The sequence below is a fragment of the Stegostoma tigrinum genome, chromosome 26, assembly GCF_030684315.1.
Source record: "Stegostoma tigrinum isolate sSteTig4 chromosome 26, sSteTig4.hap1, whole genome shotgun sequence".
Lineage (NCBI taxonomy): Eukaryota > Metazoa > Chordata > Chondrichthyes > Orectolobiformes > Stegostomatidae > Stegostoma > Stegostoma tigrinum.
This window is the reverse complement of record NC_081379.1, coordinates 21,228,152-21,244,031: the sequence shown is the minus strand read 5'-3', so window position 1 is coordinate 21,244,031 and position 15,880 is coordinate 21,228,152. Positions and strand designations below refer to the sequence as shown.

The following is a 15,880-nucleotide window of genomic DNA, read 5'->3' as shown; positions in this document are numbered from 1 at the left end:
ATAATTGGTTGCTTCAGTGAGGTAAATGGTTTCCAGCACCTGTGGGTTTGTGTCCCAGTGTGAGCCTCTGGCTATTAAAATATAATGTTGAACAGGAAAGAAATGAATTATTCATAAATCATGTATATTACTTGAGCAGGTTTGTGGCTCTGAAAAATGAGTATAGCTAGAGTAAAATGTGTGGTGGTGCAAATGATGGATTTGTGAAATTTTCTTTCAACATTGGTCAGCTATATTAAATATCCTTTTCATAAGGGTCTCTGGTCTCTAATCCAAACCTCTCATCCTTTATATCCTTGAATCGTTGGATGCATGTTTAGTCAATGTACAATGACCTAATTTCTACAAATTTTGATTTTTTTTTTGAAAGAAATCTTGAACCAAATACAGTTGATTTGTGTGGTTAGTATTTCTCTGAACCACACACAGTGGATGGAAAAACCATTTCTGTCAAGGGTTGCTTGATCAGAGGAGTTAGTCTGGATGTTGGAGAGTGAGTTGAGTTGTCGACAATCCATCCATTTGTCCCCTAGCTTGTGGGGAAAACTCTTGCATTGGGGCACCAAGCTAAAAATAACCAATTCTGCATAGACTACAGCTGCATTTCTCCCACACTGTTATTGTAATTTGAAATTCCACACTAATGTGCCAGTATTGGTTGGAGTAAAAGCACATTCATACTCAAAGTCATTGTATTATGAGCAGATACTCCTGGCTTTTAATATTTCCCCAAGAAATATTAAGAAAGACATACAAGTATGGACCTGTGTTTCAGCTTTGGTGTCGGTTTGTTTTCCCCACCTTCTCCCAAAAACAGGATAATTCCCAAACCTGCTGCCCTCCCCCACCTAGGACTTTAGTTGAAGGAGTAGATTTGAATTTTTTATGTTGACTTTTTATAATTATAAGAAACAGTATAACAATAAAACTGTTTAACCTGAGAAAATTGAGTGTGTTATTGGAGGCTATTTTTTAAATGTCCTAAATAAAACCACTTGAGTACGGAAATAAATCTTAGGATAAAGAGAAGGACATGTAGAATCAATGATTAAAGGTTGGGTTGGTTGGCAGGGTTTTTTCTTTTGGGGAAGGGCTTCAGTGGGCGCAGCTAAAACTCCCGTTGAGCAGTTAACCATTTTACATAACTTTTTTTACAAGTCTGTTCTTCTGTGGAAGAACTTAACTATAATACAGAGCCTAAGCAGTACGATACTGCTTTCACTCCCTTGTCTGCAGGTAAGTATTAGAATGTAGTTTTAATAATGCCAATACAGTTTTTTTTAAAATGCTTGAATATGGAAACTATGTTAACATGCTTTGTCGCATTTATATGCTACAGGTTACAAAGTGAGAGCCTTGTTTACACTTCAATACTTTAAACTATTTTGACTGAGCCGGCAGCATATTGAAAAATGGGACTAGACACGTTTTCTACATATGTATGGACAAAAAAAATATGTATGGTGTATGCAAGTGGAGTAATACATAAAAGCATGGTATTGTACACTTGTAATGTAAACATGGTATTTATTATACAGTAATATGTAATTTAATTGGAAGTTAAAGAGTAATGTAAAACTTAGTTTAATGGTTTCTTAACAGTTCTGTTATAAAACTGCATGCACCAACTATAGTTGTTCAGAACCCTGTTACTGGCAAGTCAAACAGTGAAGGTGTATATGGTTTTGGAGGGTGTACGAAAGCTTTAGGAGAACTACAGTGAAGAAAGGCAAACTCGCAGATGAAAACTGGTGAAACTTCAGAGGCCTTAGCCAGTGCTTTAAAAGAGGCACGAGTTTCATCATTGAGCCTTAGGCTCAAGAGGTACTGGCTTAAGGGAATACTTCATTTCTTCATATTTGTCCCTGCAGCGGTGTCGACCGGGGTGGCTTCAGTAAGCCTGGTGGTAAGTTTTTAGCATTAAAATGGTTAGTCAATACATTTGTGTTTGAAGTTTGTGATTTGGGGGAAAAATTGTTTTGCACAGTAAAATTTTCTTGTATACAAAATTCAACACATACGTGCATATATACTGGAGTCGCCTGCTGGCATTAAAATGGGTTTGCGTTAAAATGGGTTTCATTTTGCCTGATACTATGGTGAATATGGATGTGTAAAATGAATAATCACTTGAGTGATGGGCGTGCATTAAAATGGGTTTCAGATTACCCGATGCTGGTGAATAGAAAATGTAAAAATGAGTAAACACTTAAGTGAGGGCTTGCATTAAAATGGGTTTTGAATTACCTGGTGCTGGTAATTTAATATAAAATGTCAATAACCACTTGTCAGAAGTGGTGTAAAGTACCAAACGGTTTATTTTAAGAAAATGTAAATGGGGGTACTTAGTTTGATTAATACCATTGTTAATTTTAAATTCCACTGGAGATTATTTCTCATCATGGTCTTGCATTTGCAGTTCATCTCTGTTGAGTGAATAACCAAAAGGTGCTGGAATTTTAGATCTAGATGTTTTAAAGGTATTAGGTTAATAGAATGCAACATAATGTTGTTCCTACTTTCTTTCCTTCTCATCCAGTACCAGCTGTAGAAGAAACTCAAGAGCCTGAACCAGGTAATTGCCTTAATTACTTACTTGAATTCCGATGTGTTTCCCCTTATGAACAGCTATCCATTTCTGATATGGTCGTGTGTTTCTAATGCTTGTGTTATTTGTTTAGAACTGTGCATGAATTTTGTTTCATTTCGTGCTTTTTTTTTTCGTTAGTGGAGAAAATGGATGTAAGCAACACTAATATATTTAATGTATAAATAAATCTTTTTTGGGGAGGTTGCACAGGGCTCAATTATTTCCTTGCCTGTGTATAAATTTTATAGTACTTTTATTCAGCTGAATCCCCAGTACTGCATTCATTTTAGTGTGTATATATAGATTTCATTAACTAGTTGCCAATTATCAGTCCAGTTTAAAATTTTAGTTCATGCTTTCCTATCCTATGGGCGAACGTACTATGATCAGTGAAACTACTACATAAAATCTGTGAAACTACAGGAAATTTAAATTTGAGAATTTAACAAATTTGTGGTGAGTGACACTTCACATTATCTCTGAGAAGGCTGTGTAAAAGTGCCATTGATTATAAGTAAACACCACTATGTATGCTAGAAAATGAAATGAAACTCAAGTCTTGGAGAGACAGATCTGGCAGCATCTGTGGAGAAGACTGTTAACATTTTTGAGTTTTGTGACTCTTTGGAGGGTATCGCTGAACATGAAACATTTACTGTTCTCTTCAGCTGATGCTGGACCAGCTGTGTCTGTCTATTGATAGATTCCTCCTTCCTCCCACACTAATTTTGGTGCCAGACCAAGTTCATCAGCATTATCAAGTAACCAGCCAAACCTATAATGGCAAACCTTGCCATAATAAGCATTGTAGATTTTTGTTTCTAATTTATCTGAGCTGTTGCTGAATTCTTCTGTACTTTGGTAATTTTCTTGAATGTGCCTGTCCTTTTTAACAAATCTTTTTTAAGATTGAGGGTTAACCAGACTTGTTTGCAAATTCTGCATCTTCCTGAATTGGGTTGTGCCATGATGTAAGAGGGCAGTAATGGGTAGACAGTATGTTGTCTTCTCTTTTTGATTTTGGGTTCCAGCTAATTCTGGTTTTATACAGAGTAGGTGGTGCTGGATGTCTTAAAACTCAAAGATGGATAAATCCCCAGGACCTGATCAAGTGTACCCTAGAACTCTAGGAAGCCAGGGAAGAGTTTGCTGGGTCCTGTGCTGAGATATTTGTATCATCGTTAGCCACAGGTGAGGTGCCAGAAGACTGGAGATTGGCTAATGTGGTGCCACTGTTTAAGTAAGGTAGTAAGGGAAAAGTCAAGGAACTATGGATTGGTGAGCCTGACATCGATGGTGGGCAAGTTATTGGAAGGAATCCTGATAGACAGGATTTACATGTATTTGGAAAGGCAAGGACTAATAAGGGATAGTCAACATGGCTTTGTGTGTAGGAAATAGTGTCTCACTAAGTTGATTTGAGTTTTTTGAAGTGAGTGGGTTGAGGGCAGAGCGGTGGATGTGATCTGTGTGATCTACAGTAAGGTGTTCAAAGTTCCTCATGGTAGACTGATTAGACAACACAGCTAGCTATTTGGATGCAGAACTGGCTTAAAAGTAGAAGACGTGGTGGAGGCTTGCACTTCAGACTGGAGGCCTGTGACCAGTGGTATGCCAAAAGGATTGTTGCCGTGTCCACTGCCTCTTGTTATTTGAATGGGAACTAAGGTATAGTTAGTAAGTTTGCTGGTGACACCAAAATTGGAGGTGTCGTGGACAGTGAGAAAGGTTAAGTTACTTCAAAATGATAGGATCTTGATCGGCCAGTGAGCCTAGGAGTGGCTGATGGAGTTTAATTTAGATAAATGTGAGGTGCTGCGTCCTTTTGGAAAGGCAAATCAGGGTTGGACTTAAACACCGTAGTGGTAAGGCCCTGGGGAGTGTTACTCAATAAAGACTTTGGAGTGCAGGTTTATAGTTCCTTGCAGGTGGAGTCACAGGCAGATAGAATAATGAAAAAGAGCATTTGGTATGCTTGCTGTTATTGGTCAGTGCATTGAGTAAAGGAGTTAGGAGGTCTTGTTGCAGCTGTACAGGACATTGGTTAGGCCACCTTTAGAATACTGCATGTGATTCTGATCTCCCTGCTAAAGAAAGGATGTTGTTTAACATGAAAGGGTTCAGAAAAGATTTACAAAAATGTTGCCAGGGTTGGAGGGTTTGAGCTACAGGGAGAGACTGAATAGGCTGGAGTGCTGGAGCCTGAGGGGTGACTTTGTAGGCGTTTGTAAAATCATGAGGGGCCATGAGAATCCAATGAATTGCTGATTAACAATGTTATGAATAGCATTTAAAATGTCCGCTCTAGGATATCTTCAAATCTAGATGGAATCAGTGTTTGCTTCCAAGGAAATAATATTCTGTTAGAAAAAAGTGTGGCCACATTTGTAATTCTGCGTACAACTTTATCACCCTGCTATAGGAAGGAAGTTATTAAACTGGAAAAGGTGCAAAAAAATTCATAAGGATGTTATTGAGAATGGAGGGTTTGAATTTTACGGAGAGGCTGGGTACACTGGACTTTTTCTTCTGAAGTGACAGATGCTGAGGAGTGACCTTTTTGGTGGTTTATCAGATCATGAGGTGCATGAATAAGATGAATAGCGATCTGTTTCTCTCTCTTTATTTCCTCCCCCCCCCCCCCCCCAAAAAAAAAATGGGTGGGAGAGTCAAAAGCTTGCAAGAGGGGAAAGATTTCAAAGGGACCTGAATGGCAACCTTTTCAGAGGGTGGTGCATATCTGGAACAAGCTCTGAGAAAGTGGTAGATGCAGGCCTATTTAGAAGATTTAAAAGGTATCTGGATGGGTACACGAATAGGAAGGCTTGCTAATCAGCAATTTGTTAGCTTACTTACTGGCTTGGCTCTCTTGACTGGCATATATTTGCATATTCTACACACTTGCTCATTAAAATCAGTTGCTATAATCATGTGATTGTGGAAGAACCAATGTCTTAAGTGATTTGCCCTTGCATAATTTGGATTACTCAGCTACATTTTAGTATTTGTTTTTTTGTAAAAAAAAAACTTGGTATGTCTTACAAGGCTTGTTAAGTTTATGCAGTTTTAAGAAGTAGTCAATGCAGCAGTCATGCTTCCTTCTCCAGGAGTGGTTCACTCCTTAGTGAATATGACAGGAAGATCACGTGCATCAAAGGTCATTTACCCCTATCCTGCACTGTTACACTACATCCACACTGAACGTTTTCATCTTTGCAATTAATTTGCATGTATGGTGATATCCTTGCAGCTTGTGTGGCTTGAAAGTTTTTATTATGACCCTTTTCTCTATATTCATGGTAATTTAACACCATGGTATATGAACACTTTGGGGAAATGTTACCAACTTGCTCTTGCTTGATGGGTTCTGCACTTTTATTAATTGTCTACTACTACTTGATTTGCAGTAGCAGCTGCTGAACCACCGCCACCGCCACCGGCTCCGGCTCCAGTTCTGACTCCAACTCCAACCCCAACCTCAACTCCGACTCCAACCCCACAGGAAGATGTGGAGAATGATACTATTTATGTGCAAGGCTTGGGTGAAAATATAACGCCAGAAAGGCTTTTGGATTTCTTCAAGCAAACTGGTGCTATAAAGGTTTGTTTTGGCATGTACTGTCAACTGATTCCACCTTTTCTTATAAGTTTTTTTGCTGTTTAAATTTTTGCCTGTACAATTTAGATCAACAAGCGAACTGGGCAGCCTATGATCAACATATACATTGACAAGGAAACTGGAAAGCCTAAGGGTGAAGCTACTGTGTCCTATGACGATCCTCCTTCTGCGAAGGCTGCTCTAGAATGGTTTAATGGTAACCTTTTTTTTGGTCTTTGTCATTGATACCGAAACATACTGTTGCCTTTATCATAATGGTAATTTCTGTTCCTTTCAGGCAAGGAGTTTGATGCAAACCCAATCAAGGTTGCTATGGCCAGAAAGAAGCAGCAGCCACAGCCACAGCCACAACTGCAACAACCACCACCACCATTGCAATTTAATAATATGCGAAGTGGTGTCCCTCTCCGTGATGGAAGAGGTGGTGGACTCCCTGGTCGAGGTGGTGAGAATCTGCATTACAGACCAGGTAATACTCTTGCTTTGTATTTTGTTTGTTTGTTTTTAAAGCGTAGTTCCAATTGGGTGTGGGAAGACAGAAACCACCGACCTCGTAGTTCCTTTTGGTGTTAGATGTTTGGATTTTAGTGACCTTCTCTAGCTGGAGTGGAAAACTTAGTATCGATTTCGTTACTTACTCTGCACATAGTTTTACCGTGAGTTTAATTTTCAGCATTTATGAATAGCTTCATGCTTCAAACACCTTTCATAAATTTTTCAAGAGGCTTTGCAAGTTGCAGTAGTCACTTTTTTGGTTTTGCACATTGCTGATCGTGTTGCTCCACTGTAGTCCAGTTGAAGTTTGATATTGTGTATCCTCTACAGTAGATGGCGCTTATTGCATTACGTACACACAATGCTGCAATGTTGTGGTGCAAGTTCCAACTTTTCTATTCAATTCTTCTGTAAAACTTGAGGATTTCAGGAAACCTCACATCTTCAAAAAAGATTCTGGTATCTTGTTCCAAGTCAGATTAAAAATAATTTGGTTTGAGTCAGAAGGTGGGACAAACTGTTAAATTTATAGATGATCTGTTGCTTTCAAAGATTGGTCAATTTCAGGCCAAGGTAGTTCTACTCGTGTATTAAATGCCACACAATTCATTCTTCAATCAAAAATGTGATGTTTGGTCATGGACAACAGTAAAGTTTTTTTCATCTTAAATTAAGGCATTAACATAAAACATTACAGCACAGTACAGGCCCTTCGGCCCTCGATGTTGTGCCAACCTGTCGTACCGATCTCAAGCCCATCCGCCCCACACTATTCCAAGTACGTCCATATGTTTGTCCAATGATGACTTAAATGTACCTAAAGTTGGCGAATCTACTACCGTTGCAAGCAAAGCGTTCCATTCCCTTACTACTCTCTGAGTAAAGAAACTACCTCTGACATCTGTCCTATATCTTTCACCCCTCAATTTAAAGCTATGAAAAAAAAAACTAACCATGACCAGAAATAAATGAGATTTCATGAAAAATTGAAACGTAGAACCTCAACGGTCATCTTTTGGATTTGAGTATGCTATGAGCTTATTGGCTTGGGTTAAAATTCAGGGTAAATGCGTTGTTTGAAAATTGGTGTTGGAGAAGTAGATTTGAATGCATAGGGCACTGTCACCAGTAGTGGAGGAATTGGAAGCCATACCATTGGGATGGTCTTCACCCGAACCAAATTGGGAACAGTGCCTTGGGTAAGTTCAATAACCAGGGTAGTGGAGAAGTTCAGGGTTTGAAGATGTGTAGCTCAAGTGCTGGTTGTAGTTGGTGTGTTCACCGAGCCGGAAGGTTTGATACGAATTTTGTCCCCTCACTAGGCGACATCCTCAATCCTGTGAAGTGCTGTTGTCTTGTGCCACGTCAAATTTATATTGTCTGGTTTTTGCTGCTTCTGGTAGAAGTTGGTTCCAGTTGTGCATTGTAATGGTTGGTAAATCGGGTCTACTTCACTGTGTTTACTGAGTGTGTCTGCGGATGAATGCCAAGCCTCCAAGAATTCCCTAACTTCCCTGTTTGGCTAGTCCAATGATGGTGATGTCCCAGTTGAAAGTGGTTTTTCTCGTCTGTGTGTATCGAAACCAAGAACATCGGCTAGCAAATAAATGACATAACCAGATGTCATGGATGCTGTCCAGCGGTCTCCTATTTAAGTGGAGATGAGAATGCTTTTAGAGGTCATGAGTCTTGCCAGGAGGGTGGTGGAGGCAGAGCCATTGAATATTCAGAGGCCGAGAGGTTGGAAGGATTCTTGGCTGAAAAGGATGTCTAACCTTAGCTGGTGAGTTCTCCACCAGGTCACCCATGATTTTAATTTGCAGAGCAGGTCTGAGGCTCACAAGCCTACAACACCTAATTTTTGCGTTCAGCAGTCGGATACTTTGCATCCATTTTTCTATCTCTCAAGTGGTACAACATCGGCACCTTATTTACTCTAGTGTCTGATTTGAAATGTCAATTTTCAACTTTTTGTTCTAGAATCTTAATTTTTTGTTTCTTTCTGGGCATGCATTTGAGTCTTTTTGTTTAGACCCTTTTTTTGACCAAAGCTGTTGTCACTGCTAAAACAGTTAACAGGCAGTTATATCTTTCTTTTTTAACAAATGCAAATCCCCAGAATCAAGCTCCTTTGAGTTTTAAAGTGATTAGTCTGTCACATGTGAGAATTTTATCTGTCACTTCAGTGACATCATAATCTGGTAATCCAAAGCCCAGTTAATACACTTGGGGCACAAGTTCAAATCCCACTACAGCAAATGGCAAAATGGAATTATTTAGATTCAGTGCTAATCTGCTGGTGACCATATAGCCATTTATGTTGTAGGAGCACATCTGAGTCATGTGTCCTTGTTGGAGGACAGAAATCTGCCATTTCCTGGTCTGTGCTATATGTAACTTCATACCCACAACAGTGTAGTTGAGTCTTAAATCCTCTTTTTCTGCCTTCTGAAATCAAACTACAATAAAACCTAAAGAAAGAAAGTAAACCAAATTTACCACCCACTACTGACCTAGACATCAGAAATGACAACTGTACACTCAGCCCTGTCTGCAAAATTCCTCTCCTTTGATACCTGGACTTTGTCAACCATTGAAACCTTGTATCTTGTCGGTTATCATGGAATAATGCTGTCTTCTTTATCCTTCCCTACAAAATTGCCAGTACCTTTCCTGTTGATTGGCTGATACATTACAGAACTAGCCTATTCTGTTTATGTTACTAACTAACCAAATTGACTCCTTCAGGATGTCTTGTCCAGTATGTCACTGTCTTCCATTGCCTGTCCATTAGTCCTAGGTGAACATCTATCCAGAAATATCTCTTCTTGCAATCTCCAGCTACCACCTCCACCGGCAGGCTGTTAACTCTCATACCCACAAGCTCTTGCAAATCACCAAAGGAATTTGATTGTAGCTTGGTCCTGGGACCTGTCTGGTTCCTACAGGATTCATTTGCTCCAGAACTGAGGATGGTCTTCCTGCATCCTCTGGCTGTCTGCTTGCTCTCCCTGTTCCTAGACTAGCGCGTGGTGCAAGGAGTAATTCAGAACTACAACCTTTTTCGGCAGTTCTGTTAACTGTTGCTGCCTAAAATCTGCTAGTAGGACCTTGTTCGTTTTCTACGTTGTTAGTACTGATTATAGTCTGCAGTTTGCTGTCACCACCACCACGTCCTACCCCCACCCTCATCAACATTCTGTGGTATCCAGTGCACCTGGTGGATTTTGGGAAATAAACCTGCCTCCCAAGCACTGTCTGCTCCTTTCTTCCTGTGGATCAATGTTCCCATTACAGGCTGTCTGTCAACATTACTAGAGCAATCTGCATGTGCAAGCAAGGTCTGTAAGTGGGGCTCTGCCACTGTCAACCTAGGCAACTGGCATTCAGGTCCTTTGTGCTGAATGCCATGAGTTCTGCTCAATTTATTAGATCATTAATACTGTTGACTGAAGACCTGATTTTTCATTAGGTGATTCGGTGAATTGGGTCATCAAATCAAGATGAACTACATGCTCTTTTTAACCATACTCAAACTAATTTCTTAAACGTGTCTCTCATTAGTTAAAAAAATGTTTTAAAGAAACTCTGATCTGCATGTAGTGTGCTCTGTAAACCTCACAGTAACAGTTCAAGTTCTAAATGTTCATTGTTCTCCCTCCCCCTAGATCTGCTTGTATGCTAACTTCAAATACGTAATTTTATTGATAGATACATAATTCAGTTTTATCATACTATTTTCAACTGCTTAATTTAGTTTACATTCTAGAGGTAAACATTTTACCTATACTTAATTTTGTATATTGTCAACTCTGACCACTGCCCTGTTCTGTTCTACTTTCAGCTTTTGCCCTTTGAAGTATTGAAATTCCTTGGGTTATAATCACTCAATCATTTAGATCTACCAGGGCATGTTTTCCAGCTCAGAGATAATGGGAACTGCAGATGCTGGAGATTCCAAGATAATAAAATGTGAGGCTGGATGAACACAGCAGGCCAAGCAGCATCTCAGGAGCACAAAAGCTGACGTTTCGGGCCTAGACCCTTCATCAGAGAGGGGGATGGGGGGAGGGAACTGGAATAAATAGGGAGAGAGGGGGAGGCGGACCGAAGATGGAGAGTAAAGAAGATAGGTGGAGAAGGTGTGGGTGGGGAGGTAGGGAGGGGATAGGTCAGTCCAGGGAAGACGGACAGGTCAAGGAGGTGGGATGAGGTTAGTAGGTAGCTGGGGGTGCGGCTTGGGGTGGGAGGAAGGGATGGGTGAGAGGAAGAACCGGTTAGGGAGGCAGAGACAGGTTGGACTGGTTTTGGGATGCAGTGGGTGGGGGGGAAGAGCTGGGCTGGTTGTGTGGTGCACTGGGGGGAGGGGATGAACTGGGCTGGTTTAGGGATGCAGTGGGGGAAGGGGAGATTTTGAAACTGGTGAAGTCCACATTGATACCATATGGCTGCAGGGTTCCCAGGCGGAATATGAGTTGCTGTTCCTGCAACCTTCGGGTGGCATCATTGTGGCAGTGCAGGAGGCCCATGATGGACATGTCATCTAAAGAATGGGAGGGGGAGTGGAAATGGTTTGCGACTGGGAGGTGCAGTTGTTTGTTGCAAACTGAGTGGAGGTGTTCTGCAAAGCGGTCCCCAAGCCTCCGCTTGGTTTCCCCAATGTAGAGAAAGCCGCACCGGGTACAGTGGATGCAGTATACCACATTGGCAGATGTGCAGGTGAACCTCTGCTTAATGTGGAATGTCATCTTGGGGCCTGGGATGGGGGTGAGGGAGGAGGTGTGGGGACAAGTGTAGCATTTCCTGCGGTTGCAGGGGAAGGTGCCGGGTGTGGTGGGGTTGGAGGGCAGTGTGGAGCGAACAAGGGAGTCACGGAGAGAGTGGTCTCTCCGGAAAGCAGACAGGGGTGGGGATGGAAAAATGTCTTGGGTGGTGGGGTCGGATTGTAAATGTTTTCCAGCTCAGCTGTTTCAGTCAATTTGATGACTGTTGGCAGAGTAATAAAAACAAAATACTCAATGGTATTGTGAAACTATACACCATTTCCATTTTCACTTGTTTTGAAATAGGGCTGATTTTTATTTCTTCTAGGGAATAGAATGATGGTCAGAAGTATCTGGAATTTTAAAAGTGTAATCACTCAAACATGCTAACTTAATAAAAGTTACTTTGGAGCTTTGTACATTTTTACCATGTCTTGTGCAATTTTTATGAATGGGATTTAATGTCAACTTTTTAAGAGCAGCAAATTCCATGCTGTTAATGTGTCCTAAATATTAAACCCTTTGGCTATAAATATTGCCAACTAGCTGAGTCTTTTTTGCCCATCTTTTAATTTCAGGACCCATGGGACGTGGCGGAGGAGGATTTGGTGGAAGAGGTGGTCCACGTGGTCGTGGTGGACCTTCTGGAGGAAATACGCAGCAGAGAGCTGGTGACTGGCGTTGCCCTAATCCGTATGTTTGGCTTGGTTTGAGGTTTTTCAAATTTCACTAAATTTTGGCATAAACGTTGCCAGATGTAATTTTTGTGATTTCTTGTTTGTGTTCTAGGACATGTGGGAACTCCAACTTTGCCTGGCGAACCGAATGTAACCAGTGTAAGGCTCCAAAACCAGACGGTCCCCTCCCACCTCCATTTCCTTCTGGTGAGTAATTTTGATTATTGATGGTGATGTCTATTGTGCATGTCTTAGATTAATGTTAATTATTAACTGGCATTTGTCTGTCCTGGGGAGGTTTCTGATCCCCATGTTTACTGTAATGATTCTACTTGTGTACTATCTTCAAAGAACTTTTCTAAAATCATGACACTGATACTAGCAATTTCATTTTGATGCTTAAAGATTTGTGTGAATGGAATGTTTTGTTTCCCCTTTTTACCCCTACTTTTTGTCCAGCATGTTTTAAGGGTTCTTTCGTGAAGGACTTTATACCCCTTCTGATTTTTGTTTTATAGGTGATCGCGGGAGGGGTGGCCCTATGATGAGAGGTGGCCGTCTTATGGATCGTGGCGGTTTCCGAGGAGGACGTGGCGGTGACAGAGGTGGTTTTCGAGGTGGACGTGGTGGTGACAGAGGTGGCTTTAGAGGTGGAAGAGGCATGCTTGGTGGTCCTCCTATGGGAGAGTTAATGGGTTTTAGAGGTGGCAGAGGTGGACCAGCTAAAATGGATAGGAAGTAAGTTGACCAACACTTTAAAATTACATCTATGCTGAAACTTTTTTATGAAAAGAATGTGTTCAAAGTATAAAAGTCTAAGACTGTGAAATTCATTGAATTAGACCTGGCACTTTGTCTAATTTGGAAGCTAATCTGTTCACCAGCAGTGAAGAACTGCTATAAATGCTAGTGGCTCAATCTTTTTTTAAGTGAAATGTTAATGGCCTGCCTTCTTTTCAGGGGTGACCGTCGCCAGGACCGTCGGGAGAGACCATATTGAAGTAGATGACCCATCCGGTTTTCTGTTTACTACAACAAATATTTTTTAAAAATGTTTTAAATTTGTAATTCCGTATTTATAATGTTGTTTGCAACAACATTACGGCAATATTTCGGTATTGTATTAGTTTTTCAGTGGATATAGCCAAGTCGGGAAGTAAATTTCATGTTAGGGTGACTTTTCGCTTAATTTTTACTTTTGTCAAGGTGAATGTAATGATGTGAACGAGATCCTGAAGAGCATGCAAAACAAAAATGTACAGTGCATAGCTTTTGTTCTGTTTATACTCTGGTGATACTGCAATAAAAAGCTGAGTCGCTCTGTTTAGTGTGGCTTCCTGAAGTTCTGCTCAAAGTAACTTGAAATAGTGTTCCATAGTGATGGAAGTAAGTCCACAAGTTGCAAAGTTTTTTGAGATAACACTGAACTGAGCTTCTGCGGCTTAATTAAAAAGTTCAACAGCTATTTAAAAAATTGTTGCGTGAGTCTCTTTACAAATTTAATGTGCAGTTATTACTATAGAAAATCCAAACATACACTGGATAAATCTTTATCCCTGACCACCTCAAAATTAGCACCTTTGTATATTTGAAGACTAAATGGGGCTAAAAAAAATGCTTATGGTTGATTTTAATGCATGATGTGAAAGCACTTATGATTTCAGTTGTGAAGTACCCAGATCTATAGGTCACTTAAGCATATTTAATCACTGATTTTCAGTGGTTAATACGACATTGTAGCCATGTAAATTTTTCATTCAGTGCTGCTTTTCAGAGGTCAGTTTTCTGACCTAGGTATTCTGTACACTTGACCTGTGAAAACTAATGTTGTTGAGCATTTAGGTTTACTTTGACTTGAGTATTGATGTGGGCATATTCTGACACATTACAAATTGTGCTCTACCTTTTAAATTTAACAATATCAGTTTTTAGTTTCTTTATCCGAAATATTAACTTCTCAGTAGTGAGATATGGACTGGTAACCTGTCATTTCAGTGAATGTTTGACATTCCAGTGCTTGATTACTGTTGCAGAATTAACGATGGATTCACTTGTCAGAAATGGTGCACATCAACCATTTGGTTACAAGTCACTATTTGAAACTGCTTGCCGTAACGGAAATGCTTTAAAATAATATCTGAAAAAATAATTTGTTATGGTAAACGGCCTATTGGAACATGATTTTTAAGGTTGAACTTCTAGGTGTATTGTTTAAATTCTCCTTTTTCAACTATTTGTTGAATATTGCTTAATAGCCTACGAAGTTTACGGTTCATTTGCAGAATGTTGTATAATAAAGGTGATGTGCATTATGGTTGTGAATAATGCTTGCCACGCATAGTCTAGGCACACAGTATATGAAGTTGACTGTCTGGATCCATTTCCAAAATCCCCTACACTCACCATTAGAGTTCTGTATTGCTGTTATTTTTCTAAGTGATTAAACTTGATTAATAAAGTTTTTCTTTTATTGGCTGAGATGTGATTAGTTCAGTAATGTGTACTTTTGTTCCTGGATTCAGCCCTGGCCTGTATTGTTTAGGCAAACTTATGTTCAACATCAGTTCCTTTTAGTGAGCTGAACTCCAACATAGTGCACAAATATTCTGTCTGCAATTTTTAAGGAATGATGTTGTGCAATTGTACTTGCTGAAAAGTTATACTAGTTTTTTTTAATATTTCCTGAACCAAATGTTGACGCTGCACTGACAACTTACCATGACTTGACTTTCTGTTCAGTTTCTATTATCTCTTCATCTTCCGCCAACTTCTGACATCTGCCAAACATAATGATTCCTTTGAACTTAAAGAAAAAATTTTGTTTTCAGTCATTCAGTCCAGTGACCTCCGGTATCTGGTAGACCATCCTGTAGCAAGCAAGTTTTGCAACTTGTGAAAAAATGTAGTGGAGCTGGGGTGATAATGACTTAGTGTTTGAGGATTAGGATTTTATTTTGAAGTTAGTCAAGCATTTGAACTGCTTTTTTGTTTATGGTGTGTAATGTGGGTGTATTTGCATTGGGTTTCTTTTTGGTTTTAGTTGCAGTATTTAGGTAAGGTTTCTATTGTTGAAAGATTCTTCTAAAAGATCCAAGGTTTACTTTTTATGAAATGCCTGTGTTTTGTATGCTTTATTTTCTAAAGAAACTGTTGCCTCTTCAGTCCTTTGAGACCAATACTTTAATATGCTAGGTTGCAAATAATTCTGGTTATGCACTATATTTTGCTGTCCTAATTTCTGCTATTACCAATTTATTCCATTGGGTTTGTTCAATTTCCATAAGTTAGACTCAGAACTAACTTTAAACAATCCTTGTATCATTTTGTACCACTGTCTCACTGTACAGCATGGAAACAGACCCTTCAGTCTAACTCATCCACCCCAACCAGATATCCTAAATTGAATCTAGTCCCGTTTGCCAGCATTTGACCCATATTCATCCAAAACTTTACTATTCACATACATGTTTAAAATATATTATTGTAACAGCCTCCTCCTCCAGTTCATTTCATACATCTGCCACCCTCTGCATGACCAAGTTGCCTCTTGGGTCTCAAATCTTGTCCCCCTCAATTTAAACCAATGCTGTCTGCTACCCTGGGGAAAAGACCTTGATTGTTCACCCTATCCATGCCCCTCAAGATTTTACAAACCTCTCTAAAGTCACCCCTCAGCCACCAATACTTCAGGGAAAATAGCCCTAGCCTTTTCAGCCTCTCCCTATAGCTCCAACCC

The 15,880-nt window shown here is 39.9% G+C and overlaps 1 protein-coding gene across 2 annotated transcripts in view; it reads left to right on the top strand.

Annotated features, from left to right (window-relative positions):
• LOC125464273 (RNA-binding protein EWS-like) overlaps nucleotides 1–14,624 on the top strand; it is a 33,129-nt gene extending 18,505 nt beyond the window's left edge. For both annotated transcript variants that reach the window (XM_048556571.2, XM_048556568.2), the window contains 9 exons: nucleotides 1,872–1,906; nucleotides 2,540–2,575; nucleotides 5,998–6,191; nucleotides 6,276–6,405; nucleotides 6,487–6,678; nucleotides 12,046–12,160; nucleotides 12,257–12,351; nucleotides 12,663–12,882; nucleotides 13,105–14,624. In XM_048556571.2, coding sequence (XP_048412528.1) covers nucleotides 1,872–1,906; nucleotides 2,540–2,575; nucleotides 5,998–6,191; nucleotides 6,276–6,405; nucleotides 6,487–6,678; nucleotides 12,046–12,160; nucleotides 12,257–12,351; nucleotides 12,663–12,882; nucleotides 13,105–13,144 — 1,057 coding nt within the window. In that variant the 3' untranslated portion in view covers nucleotides 13,145–14,624. The remainder of the gene's footprint in view (nucleotides 1–1,871; nucleotides 1,907–2,539; nucleotides 2,576–5,997; nucleotides 6,192–6,275; nucleotides 6,406–6,486; nucleotides 6,679–12,045; nucleotides 12,161–12,256; nucleotides 12,352–12,662; nucleotides 12,883–13,104) is intronic.
• Nucleotides 14,625–15,880: the final 1,256 nt, after the last annotated feature.